Source organism: Calidris pugnax, unplaced genomic scaffold (assembly GCF_001431845.1).
Source record: "Calidris pugnax isolate Ruff unplaced genomic scaffold, ASM143184v1 scaffold32, whole genome shotgun sequence".
Lineage (NCBI taxonomy): Eukaryota > Metazoa > Chordata > Aves > Charadriiformes > Scolopacidae > Calidris > Calidris pugnax.
The window spans coordinates 6,992,785-7,005,080 of record NW_015090783.1 but is presented as its reverse complement, the minus strand read 5'-3'; the positions used below and the strand labels follow the sequence as shown (position 1 = coordinate 7,005,080).

Below are 12,296 nucleotides of genomic sequence, written 5' to 3'. Positions count from 1 at the left end.
CATTTTAAGTCATGCTAAAAGTTCAAATAAACCCAGAAGTGAGACCATCCAGATAACTAACAAGTCTGGGTTGCTGATGCCTGGTGTTCAGCGAGGAAGAAATATGTGCTAAGTTTTGTTTTCTTAAAGGAGAACATTTCCTTCATGCTCTTTAATCCCTGGGTGGGAATATTTTAACAAATTCGCTTGTAACATGCCAGTTATTTGAAACAAGAATATTTCATAGGAATGTATCAGGTTTGATTAAATTTTTATCATGGGTTTTGGCAAGAAAGAGCTGGGAGGAGGGCAAGAGATTAAAAAAAATGAATGCAATGGGAAGAAAGCAGGGAATTACACTTCATTCTCCCACCATCTACCCGAATGCCTTGACCACCATGCTCATTCGTTATTTTGGGGCATGTCTTACTACGCCCCTCCTGCTGAAACTGTTCTGGTGCCCAGTAAGAGCTTCTAGTGTGTGTGTGTGGGGGAATATTACATACACATTTTCCATCCTGAATTATTTCCTACTGGGCTTGATCTTGCTTGATAAGGCAACACCACTCCTAGTTGGGAGGCTCTCCCTGCTCCCCCTCCCAAATCAGTGCATTCAGGAGGAGCTTTCCCTGCTTTAGCCCCAAGTTCCTCAGAGAAATCTCAAGCAGTGGCTGATGCCATTGTGCCTCCTGGGGTAACAGCTATCCATCTGGACGTCTTCTGGATTAAATTCTCAAGTGCCAACTCACTCTCTTCTTTTTCTGTAGTTTTCTCTGTATTCACTAGGAATAGAGCTTGGGGTGCGTCATGGGGTTTTTTTCCTCCCTCAATTCAGTTGTCAGTCAATAAGCATTTTTTAAGAGATCCAATGATATGGTGAAGGAATGAAACCCACCATGCCTGAGACAGAGCAGATATCGGCTCCCAGCCAACCTCATCAGGTGGCCTCTGAACCCCCATTCTTAAAAACAAACAGTCACAAAATGGTGACTGAAAACTTGAAATCTTGGCTTCAACACATCACTACCAAAAAAAACTTGTGTGGAGGAGCTTAAATGCCTTAAAACAAACCCTCCAACAACAAGAAGAAAAATGCCAGCCAACAGCACAGACCATAGGGAAAAGAGTAACATGGGTCCCAATCTATCTGGTCAGTGCCTTAGTGCTCCCATGGTGTCCCATGGAGAAGTGCTGTACACAAAGACAAACACATTTGCTTCAGTCATTATTAAATGTATTACTGCCAGCCTTTCTTTGTGACATCTTTGTCTTATTCATCCAAAGTAAATAACACTACTTGTTTCATAAAGTCAGTTTCAGTAAAAAAATGGTGAAGAATATGCTTTTGTTTCTCTTCAGCCAATAGGCACAGTTACCCAGTAATGAGCTGCCATAGCACTTTCTTTTACTAAAATGTTCATACAAACGAACAACATCTGATGCTCTCTGCTTGCTAAATATAATCCAGCAGGCGATATCAACTATGCAGATGAAATATCCTGCCTAACAGGATAAGAAGTCTGTCACTGCCCAGACCAAAGGCAGGGTTTCAATCCCACTATTTAGTTACTGATGTGCAAGAGCAGCCGGCAGGGGGGAGCCTGGGCAGAAGCTTGGACTCTGTTCAGACTCTGTTGTTTTGCAGTGATCATGGGATAAAGATGACAGGTCCTTCTTTTCTTCAGCTCGCTGTCCACTACATGAGCATATCATTTTCTCCCCTGGCCTACAGGCCTTGTTGCCCTGAGTCTTGGCAAGTGTTTTGGATGGTTCTGTAGGCAGGAGAGCTCAGAACCTGCTGGGTCCCCCCTTGCAGGACAAGCACAGCTGAGACCTTCCTTTCTGTAGATCTTTAACTCACTCGTGGGCTTGTTGTTGTTGTTGCTGTCTCTCCTTTTCAGGCAGAGAACGTGCCCCAAAAGGAGCTCATCCAACGCATGCAGTGACCAGGAGGTTAGTGCTAATGGCTTCAGCAATTTCTGTTTCTCTCTTTCATATTGGCTGTTGCACTGTTTATCTGACGATGTTTACTGGGGCATGTTCTGAGTTGTAGAACGGGATCCAGAACTCCGCTGTCGATATCAATGAGCTCCAGCTGGTGGTGCCAAGTCGGGAGAATGAAAACAACAACCACTCTGTCAGCCGGGAGCAGGCGGGTAAGCACAGGGCAGCAGCGGGAGCAGGTCAGGGCACCCTCCGGAGCCCAGGGCCAGTTAATCAGATCGTTTCTTCCTTGCGGTCCTCCTCCCTGTCTCGCCCATGCACAGCTGGAGAGCCATTTCAATGCAGAAAGCCTTTGTTGTGGGAACTATCCCTTGCTGCTCTCCCCCCTCGCTGGTAGGGTAATTCCCCTGGCAAGGAGCACACACAAGCACGGCTCCAGGATGCTGCCAACAAGAGCTGTCACAGCACATGGCACTGCAGAGACACTGGGTTAGCAGATCAAGTGTGCCTGGTTCAGGCTGCTACAAACAACTTGTAAAGGTCCATAAATGGTGGAAGAATTTCACCTGCCCTGTGCCTAACCTTGTCCAGAAAGGATGGATTTTACAATGCTTACATTGGCTTTGGACAACATTGACTCCTGCAGCGAACATTTTCTGAGGAGCTTTATGGATGAGACTGCTTTAGATGACATTTAGTTCACAGTGTGTTTTGAGAACAAGAGTCCCACAGCCAAGCTGCAGTGGGTCACTTGCTGCAGTTTTGAGTCACAACACATGAACTGTATCAGTGCCCCTTTTGGTTGGTGAAGGCCAACAGGGAGATACTTCATGTTGTGTTGTACACACGATCCATTTCCCACCAAACCATCAGCCATTACACACAACTCTCACAAGGATCTCTTCCTAAAAATCTAATTCTGTGCTCCCAACCATGACAATTTCCAATCTCCTTCTTTGGCAAATCCATTGAGGAGGTTGTGGCCAAAGACCTCCTGACCTGAACCATATGGACAGGCCTTGGGGTCACATGCACCCACACAGCCCTGTAGCAGTCACTGGGGTGTAAGGCTGCCTGTGGGAGCAACATTGCTAGGGTTTAAGCAAAAACCACTTGCAACAAAGAACACAGCTCCCAGTATTGACCGGGATGAATAAAAACAAATAGAGAATTAGTTGAGCAAGTCTGCAAGTTTCTGATCTGCAGCACAATGCTGCGTGTTTAGTATGAGTGATTCCAATTTGGGTCTGTCTTTATTAGAAAGCAGACCCAAGGGTGTTCCTCCCCTCCCTTTTTGTTTTGTTTTTAAAAGCTTGCAGTTTCAGGAGAGCAAACTGTTGGCTTGAGTTTTGTTCTGGCTGGTGTGACAGTCAAAGCCTTGCTCTAGTTTCTCTGGGGAGGGAGGGAGGAGGGTTTGTCATGGAGGAGTTAGGAACAGATGTTTTGGACACTCACAAGCAGTCTTTATCAATTTTCTTCTTTTCTCAGTCACTTCCTGTGGAGGCAGCACAGAACGGTCTCCTCAGGACACTGACCCAGATGTCCCCTCCTCCACATCCGCAGTGACCACCGAGACTGGGAGCGATGAAGTGTTTATTATTTCTGCTGGACCTGGAGCCAGTGGGCTGAGCTTTACGACCTACAGAATACAGGTAGGAGTGCTCTTTGGCATCTCTAGAAGCCCAGCAAGCTAGGGGATGTCCCTCTTGGACAGCACGTGTCACATCACAGCTCCATTTATGCTGACTGCCCACTTTGCAAGAACAGCAGTGACTGAGCCAGGCAGCTTTCCTAAGCCTCAAGCTGAACTGCCATCAAATGATCTGGGCTGTGAGCCAGTATCTTCCCAGCGTTGAGAAGAGCAAGTACAGAAGTCTACCTTGGATCTGAAAGATGATAATGCAGAGGTCTGCCAGAAGGCAGTAGAACCAGCCCTCGGAAAAATGATAATTGGTAAAGACGATGTTCCATTAAAAACATCACTTGTAGCAATGGAAGGATCTGGGAGTCAGACCTGCTCCTGCCCACCACTACCAACTGGTCAGGGAAGTCATGCAGCTCCTCAGTTTGTCAAAAACCTATTCAATGGTCTCATCAGGCTGATGAAAATTAACAGTCTATGCTTCAAAAAAAGCAAGCTCTTCAAGTGAGAGCACTGGGGTCTTCTCAGATACACACACAGAAACCTGGATCAGTTTACTAAGTTCTCTCTTATTGTAGCTCCTTCTCTGATCACTCTGATCAGTTATTTGTTTAGAAACAGATGATAGCTCAGAAGTCTCAGGTCAGGCTAATGCCTTTTCAACACTAATAGTGACTGACACAGCACATCCGTTACAAGTTGATATTAATGCCTTTCCCAGGTCAATCCTCTCCTCTCAAGTGCCCTCTCTCTTTTTCCCACAAGAGGAGAAACAACCAGTGTAAGGAACTCACATGGCCCAGGACAGTCCATGTAATACTTCCGTCACAGTTTACAAAACAAAAGCATTTTGTATCTCTGCACCTGATTAGGAAATTAGCCAGGAGGCCAAGCTGGTCAGGATTTTCCTATGCTGGTGTAAAACACGTGCTATGCTTTTCCTCCAGTTGGCCACACTGCTTAACAGAGAAAAGGAAAACAGCTCTGATACATTCCCCTGCCCAAACACACCACCTTCTGAGGAACCAAGCACCACAATGCCCAAACTGGGCACCCTCCAACACCTGCACTCCTTGGACCTTCTTTCCAGTGAAGAGCTTCACCTGGTGGCAGTCACATACAAATACAACCTCCAGCCAGGAGGGAAAGCCCCTTTCCTTCCTTTTTTCCCCCCACTCCAGTCAGAATGAACATATATATACACTTAAAGAAAAACATTTCTATTCTGCCATCCTTTCAACAAGCAACTTACCAGAGGAGATGTGTATATAAATAAAATACTTCGTATTAAACCAATTCTAAGTTAAGGTAACCCAAAGAATTAAAGTGATTTACCACATTATTAGCTCAGGCAGTGCCTCCTCCTCAGTGATGTCCATGCTGCATGCAAGCCGGTCAAGGCTCTCAACCAAATCCCTTAAGGAGCAGAAAACCTACCCAGGAAGGGGAAATGACCTTTTAAAACCACTGGGTCTTTCCCCCCAGCTGAAGACTCTTCAAGGTGGGGCGGAGCTGGCAACTGAGCACAGCAGGCTAATTACAAACCTGCACTCAAACAGCATCCCTTGGCCACTTGAGTTACTGGGTGTTAGAAATACAAACGTGTTTACAGTTTTACTTCTAAATGTGTATTTTTAGGGAGTAAAATGCATCTGGCCAGCCAGTTCCTTTAGCCTCGGAGCCTGCAGAGGGTATGGTGCATGCTTTTGTGGACCAGCACTGGGCAGGTAGGATGGGTTATCCATGGGAGTACAGCCACCTTCTTGGCAGGAGCTAAGGAGTTATCCTTGTGTGAAACCCTGAGCCTTTATGGTACAGCAAATAACACCATCAGACTCACCTCACCCAAAATGCTGGACTAGACAAAGCAAGCTATAAGGAGCTTTCATTAAAAACAATATCCAGATCTTTTTACTGAGAAAGGGTGGTCTTGTGCCCTCGAGTAAGCAGAAGCCGCAGCGCTGCTGTGCAGGAGCCAGGGCTGAACTGGCTTTTGCTTTTTAGCTTTTAAATCCCTTTTGAAGAATCAGTCCCCTGTCAGGAGGTAAGAGCTGGGAGAGCAAACACATGTCTCTGTGTCCCTGTGCATAGACTAGCAGGAGGAAACAGGGGGCAGGATGGCTTTCAGATGGCTTCTGAGGAGTCCTCTGGAGTGTCATGGCGTACTAAGCATCATTTAGTTTAAGTCATTGTTTTGCCTTTGGCTAACTTAGAACTCTGACCTCTGGCTTTTCAGGCATGACAAGTTTCAGAGCTTCAGATGCAAAAGTTTGAGTAAAGACCATTATCATGGAGGCTTAAGAAACATTTTTTGCTAAAATCTTTTTTAAAAAGTCTGGAAAGTACATTATTCACCTGCATAGCTATTTCCAGCATACCTGTCTCAAAACCAGTGGCTAGCTTTTACACTAATTTGGAGCTAATTATAATAATATTAGAATAATAAATCCTAAGTCATTCTGAAGAGGCTTCTGAGGAAAAGAGAGCTGGATTATAAATTTATAAATAAATATTATTACTTTAATCAAATCTGAGACTAAGACCAGAATATTAGAATAATAAATCCTAAGTCATTCTGAAGAGGCTTCTGAGGAAAAGAGAGCTGGATTATAAATTTATAAATAAATATTATTACTTTAATCAAATCTGAGACTAAGAGCTTAATATTGAAACAAACTTATCCAGACCCTGAAGCCTCTCACAGCTTCCTGCTGGGATTTTTTTTTCTGCTGTAGTAGCTAATTTCTTGTCTCTCTGCCCATCCATTTCCAATATGACATTTTAACTAAATAGTTTCTTTGATTTTCAGAAACTTGAGAGATTCAGTTTAACAGAAATAACAAATGACAAGTTTCTGGTTTCTTAGGACTTTTAAATCCAGGACAGTGTGGGATTTATTTCAGACCCTCATTAAAGACTACAGAAACTTTGGGAATGTGGATTTTGCATTCTTCTCATGACAACCATATCTGCACAGCTGAAAATTAAAAATACATATAAAGTTGTGGAACAGGAGGCTTATGTAAATAACAGGTGATGTATTAGTAAGAATAAAAGGAGATTCATAGGACAGTCAGGGATTCTTTAACTTTTCTGGCCCTAAACCCACATCAATATTAAGGACAAAAACTGTTGTTTTAAATGCAACATCAGAACATATAAAGTGCATATGGAAGAGATCTTTAGAAGTCATCTATAGTTCATTCCCATGTCAGCTCAACTCTGCTTATACACAGAGCTGGTGGCAATGCTTCAATGTGCCTTCCAAAGACACCAATTTTACACCTGTCTGTATGTCTTGTTCTACTGCTAAAGCACATTTTCCACCTGAAAAGCATTCCTTATGTGAAATGAAAATCCCCTTGGCTCCAATCTGGGCCTTGTGATCTTGTTCTATTCACCACAGACACCAAGAACAGATTGTTCCCTTTCTTTTTATTTTTAATTCTTTGTATTCTCTTAATTCTTCCCTAACACAGGATAAAAAGCACCACTTGCTTCAGTTTTCCCTCCTGAATCATGCATTTTTGAGATTTCTGATTCTTTCATTGCTTGCTTCTGGATTTCTTTCAGTGGACCCCATCCCCACTGAAGTTTTGTTCCCTCAGACAGACACATCTGCAAGATGTCTGGGGAACGAAGCAGCCTAGAAGAATTATGTTTTACACAGTGAAGTTTACTGCTGTGATCTGTCAGATACCTCCAGTAAAATAAAGCTATAGGTATTTGAGGTGTTTGGTTAGTGAGAGTGGTAGGATTTTTGTTTCTTACGTACACTGAATTGGGAAATCTCAGTTAAAACCTGAAACTGGGGAAGCCAGGTAAAACCGCCATCCAGGGAACCCAGCTATCTGCAGGAGGAGCAACGAGGAGAAGCTGAGTTCCTGTGTCTTGTCCTGAGAAAAGGACCACTGAAGAAATCAGTCACTTGAACTAACAGCATATTTTTAAAGTGTTTAAAAAACCTTTTGCTGAAAGATGCTATAAACAATCTTTATTTACCCTTCTCAGGACAAAAACCTAAAAAGAAGTGTCACAAGCCCAGCCTCTGTGTCTGACTGGCTGACTTCTACCCACCCGGCTGCAGGAGCCGACGCTGCGGAGAAGGGGACTGTCCAGCTGGAAAACCACTATCCCAGGCAACGCACGTGGAGTGCCCGCACCTTCCATGACTTCCTGGCCCCAATACCACAGCTGCAGAAAAAATGGTGCAGCTGGACCACCAACAGTCCCTTCACAAAGCTGGTTGACAACAGCGTAAGTATTGCAAAGAGGGGAGGACATGATAGTGGGGGTTCTGTGCCCTGGTACCCCTGGCTGATGGGACACATTTCCCCTCGGCCTCCTGCTTTGCCTTGCCAACCTGCAAATGTGATAGACATTTCAGTCCGTCTTGCTTGGTGCATGGAAAACTCTTTTGCCCGACTGCATTGTCATTCATTCAGACTTTCCTGAAGAAGCTGTCTCTCCTAGCAGTTGACACCTGGCTAGGAAATGATCCCCACTCCAGAAACACATTTAAAAATGCCTTCAGACTAGATTATCTCATTGAATGTTCTGACATGTACCTTTTTTCCCTGGTTATGCTTTAAATTTATTTTAATTGATGTATTACTATTGCACTGTGAGGAATCTGTAGGTGTGGGAGGGGTATCCAGGTCTCACTGACTGTAATCATCAAACCAACAACTTTTTACAAAACTAATAGAGGATATTTCTTTTTTTTTAAAAGGCAATAACAGGCTTTTGCAAAAAAAATGCATGTCACCTCTAACACAACAAGGAATTTTAGCTTTTGGTTCCCTTGGGATGAAAGTTTCTCAAGACAGCTGCTTTTCACAGCATCTTTACCAATTTATTATTATTTTTTGCAGGGTTTTCCTCCAGCTGCGAGACCCCAAGGTGTCCCAACCAGAAAGGTAATCTCAGCCACTGAGATACAGGGAGCATCAGAGACCATTTACTCTGACTCATCTGCCAGTAATGCCTCCTACCCCCTCACTCTGTCTGCACAAAGGCAGCGGAAGCTAAGCTCCTGCAATTTGAAGAAATCCAGGTTTGGGAATCCTTATTTTGGATTTTTAGCCAATTCCCCTGACAGCAAACACGTGAAGTCCTTGGATCCCTCGAGACATCTAGGGGCAGCATCTCCAGTTAACAGCCAAAGCCCCAAAAATCCTCCAGAGAGCTCCAACACACTGAAAATCAACTTGGTTAATGGTTCGAAAACAAAGGAGCTTATGGTAGAAACAGATAAAAACAAACCAGTTTTTGTTATATCTGAAGAAGGAGATGATCAGCAACCTCTGGTCCTAGCAGAGCATCTTAGTCAATGTGGAGATCATCTGTCAGAGCAAAATGCCGCGTACGCTCCAGCTGTACCAGATAAACAGCCGGTGGCCCAGACTGTCGAGGGGAGCAGCTCTGCCAGCTTCACGTCAAATCTGCCCCTGTGGGCAAAATCCCCTGGCTTATACAAAGGTCACGGGAAGGCCCCTAGCTCTTCCAGGGACCAGCAGAGCTCCTCAGTTGTAGGTGCTAATACTACTGAGAGCCCCCAGAACTGTGATACCCTAACTACTCCTAAGCTCTGCCACGCTTCAGTCCAGTGATACCCTCAGAGACTGAAACACCCATCACTTCACAAAAACAGAGGCAACAGTGATCAGAGTGGGAGCTGTGCCAACTAGCTGAGTGTGGCGGCCACAGATGGATGCAACTTTAAGAGTGGTCATTGCTTCCTGCCTGTTGGGATTGGGATTATGACTATACGTACCATAGCACAGCACAAATGCCATCTTTCCTCATGTTCACTAACCTCACCTCTGTTCTTCTGCATGGAATTTTGATGTGGTTTATAGAAGAAAGCATCCTCTGAAAAGGTACTCCAGACTGCAGAAAACCTTTTCTGGAATGAGAAATGAAAGTAATCCTAGATGGTTACACTGTGGTTGGTATCTGAAATGTCCTATATCTGACAGTCCTCTGTCACTGTGGTATCACTTGAGTCTTTCTGTTGGGCGCTAGGAGTTAAATTCTGTTTGTAGCTATGCCTGTACAATCCAAGCCTTGCCAAGCCAAGGGTAAGAATTCAATCATGCATGTTTGCATACAGTTTTGTAAACTTGATTTTAAACATTTCATAACTTCCGTACTCTAGCACAAAGTTTACCAAGCATTAGCATCTCTAATATTAAAGACCGTGATTATCTCATATGCTAACTCTTTAGAGAAGTGTACAGTCAAGCTGAGCAACCCAGTACTGGATGCTGGTTCTATAAAAGTCTGGTGTAGCTTTTATCTTTGCTAGATCTACATAGGCTTAAAACACCTCATACCACTGTGTTTTTAAGTGACTTCTCATGGCAACAGCAGCATGTGTACAAAAACACTGAAATACTAGGAATAGCCTTCAGCATCTGACACATAGATATTTGCAGCTGCTCTGATCCTATACCCACCAGCTATTTACTGCTGGTAATGCACATTGACTAGAGAACTATTTCCCTTCCTTTAGCAGGCAAGACTTAAAAGACAAAATTAAGCGGGGCAAACTTTGAGTGCTCACTTTCTTTGGAAATGAACTACTAAGTGGCTGTGCCTCCCTGGTAACAAATCCAGGGCACTCAATGGAACACTGAACCAAAGGGAAGCCTGCGATGTCCTATTGCCTTTAATAACCCCAGCAGTATTGTAACTGCCTCCTGGTGGCATTTGCAAGACTCCTGGCTATTCAGCCCATAACTTAGAATTATTTTGCTTTCTTCAATGAAAGAAATTCTCTATGAAGCCGTACTTTGCAGCTGACACAGCACATTGTTCTGAAGCAGTAGTATGTCATAAAACAGGTGTCAGAAAGAAATCTTCCATACAAATCTTCCCCTCCATTAGCTATAGCGCACATCGACTTATCTTAATCCTTCTCTGTGAAGGCATTTAAGTCTGGTTCCTAAAGTATTTAACTGAATTATTTATGATTTCACCTGCTATTGCAGCTTCCATCTGCCACTTATTAACATCTGAGATATGCCACACAAGATTGTAGGCTTTGCCTTATATTTGGGGTGTGTGTTTATGTGTCTATGTAGACACAGAAGCCTTGCCTCTGGCAGCAGGGGGAGCAGAACCACATATGCCCCTCAGCAGTTGACTCAAACAGGTCTCCCCATTTGTTATTACCAGACTGTATCAAGTAGTCTTGAAGCACAAAAGTCTGGCTCTAAGCTGAGCTTTGTTGCTGGGGGGTTTTGGTTTTGCTGTTTGTTGCCTTTTTTTTTTTAAATTAATGCTACATGATTCAAAGGGAAGAATTAATATATTTATGATTTAAGAAAATATTTAGAAGGCTTCAGTACTCTAATAACAATTCCCACTGCATTAAATTCATATACATTTTGAGTCAGTGTTCTGTTACTTACTACATTTCTAAAGACTGAAGTACTAAAATGTACTTTTGAAAAGTACTTGTGTTCACTTATTGACAATAGCTATATTTGAAGGGCTGGAAAAGGTGGCTTTCTCAATAAAAGCATATTTAACTATCCATTTCTACAATGCAATGACACTTATTTATTTCGCTGAAAGACCAAGTTGTGTGGGCATTGCCTCAGAACACCAGTACAGGGCCTGGTGCACACCGGTACCATAGCGCCGTTACCAGTCGCTGCAATGGAAAGAGCACAAAAGCGTTGTTTACACCGGGTTCCTCTGCTACCTGTGTAACCAAAGAGGAGATGTTTCTGGCCCTGTGAAGGCTGCTGCCAGCGGTGGGTCTCTCCAGGAGTCTGGATTTCCTTCCACATTCCGCTTTCAGCGCCGAGCTGGTCTCTGCCACATGTACGGACCCGGCCCTCGTCGGGAGTTTAACGCCTGCGAGACTTCAGTTCCTGACTTGCCTTTTGAAGTTCCTTTTTATTTTTATTTTTTTTTAGGCAGATCACTAAAATTAACTGCTACAGAGGCACTTATGCTTTATTTTGTACCTTCAAAAATTTATAAGATATTTTCCTCCTCTTACAGCTAAAAGGAACCATTTTGAAATTCCCCTCTGTTTTCGCCCCTCCAGGAACAAAACAGCTTCCACCCACACTCTTCAGGAAAGTCATAGCGCAAATTTAAGAAATTCTGGAAGCTGTGGTGGAATAAAGCGCTCTAATACTCTCAGCTGTAAATATTGGCTGGAATTAGTTGTTAAATAGTATCACTTACAGCATTTATTTTGTTCCTAACAGCTCCATAACTTCCGAGAGTTATGCTGCCACTTCACAATGACAGAAAACCTCACAGCTGCTGCCTGAGCTCTGGCTGCAGTTTCACCTTTGTGGTAACGCAGTCACTTTACTGGGCTGCTTTGCATACTGTAACCAAGCAGCACATGGGATAAGCATGTAAAACACTTGCTGAAGAGGAGGAAAATTATTTCAATCACAATTGCATGGAAAAATATGTCCAAAACTTTTATGGAGCTAACAAACTGAAGTAGTGTTATTTTCAGTAAAACTGGATATGAATAGCATGCACTAATTTTTTCAATTATTCTGGAATACACTAAGCAATCTCTCTAGCCAATGTGTTAGATAGACTGAGTAGGGCAAAAACACATGGGCATTCCCTGTTTCTGCATTGTTGAAACACAACAAAAATAAACACTTCAAAATAAAAGCTTGAAGCTGGACAAGAATCCTGACAAGCATCCTGCATGCCAGGTTTCCTACTGACAGGTAGTTAAAAT

General features: G+C 43.5%; 1 protein-coding gene across 1 annotated transcript in view; it reads left to right on the top strand.

The window, feature by feature from the left end:
• Positions 1-12,077, top strand: part of LOC106901223 — a 35,597-nt gene extending 23,520 nt beyond the window's left edge. The window contains exons 3-7 of the mRNA XM_014963663.1: positions 1,881-1,932; positions 2,033-2,135; positions 3,412-3,575; positions 7,577-7,822; positions 8,440-12,077. Coding sequence (XP_014819149.1) covers positions 1,881-1,932; positions 2,033-2,135; positions 3,412-3,575; positions 7,577-7,822; positions 8,440-9,177 — 1,303 coding nt within the window. The 3' untranslated portion in view covers positions 9,178-12,077. The remainder of the gene's footprint in view (positions 1-1,880; positions 1,933-2,032; positions 2,136-3,411; positions 3,576-7,576; positions 7,823-8,439) is intronic.
• Positions 12,078-12,296: the final 219 nt, after the last annotated feature.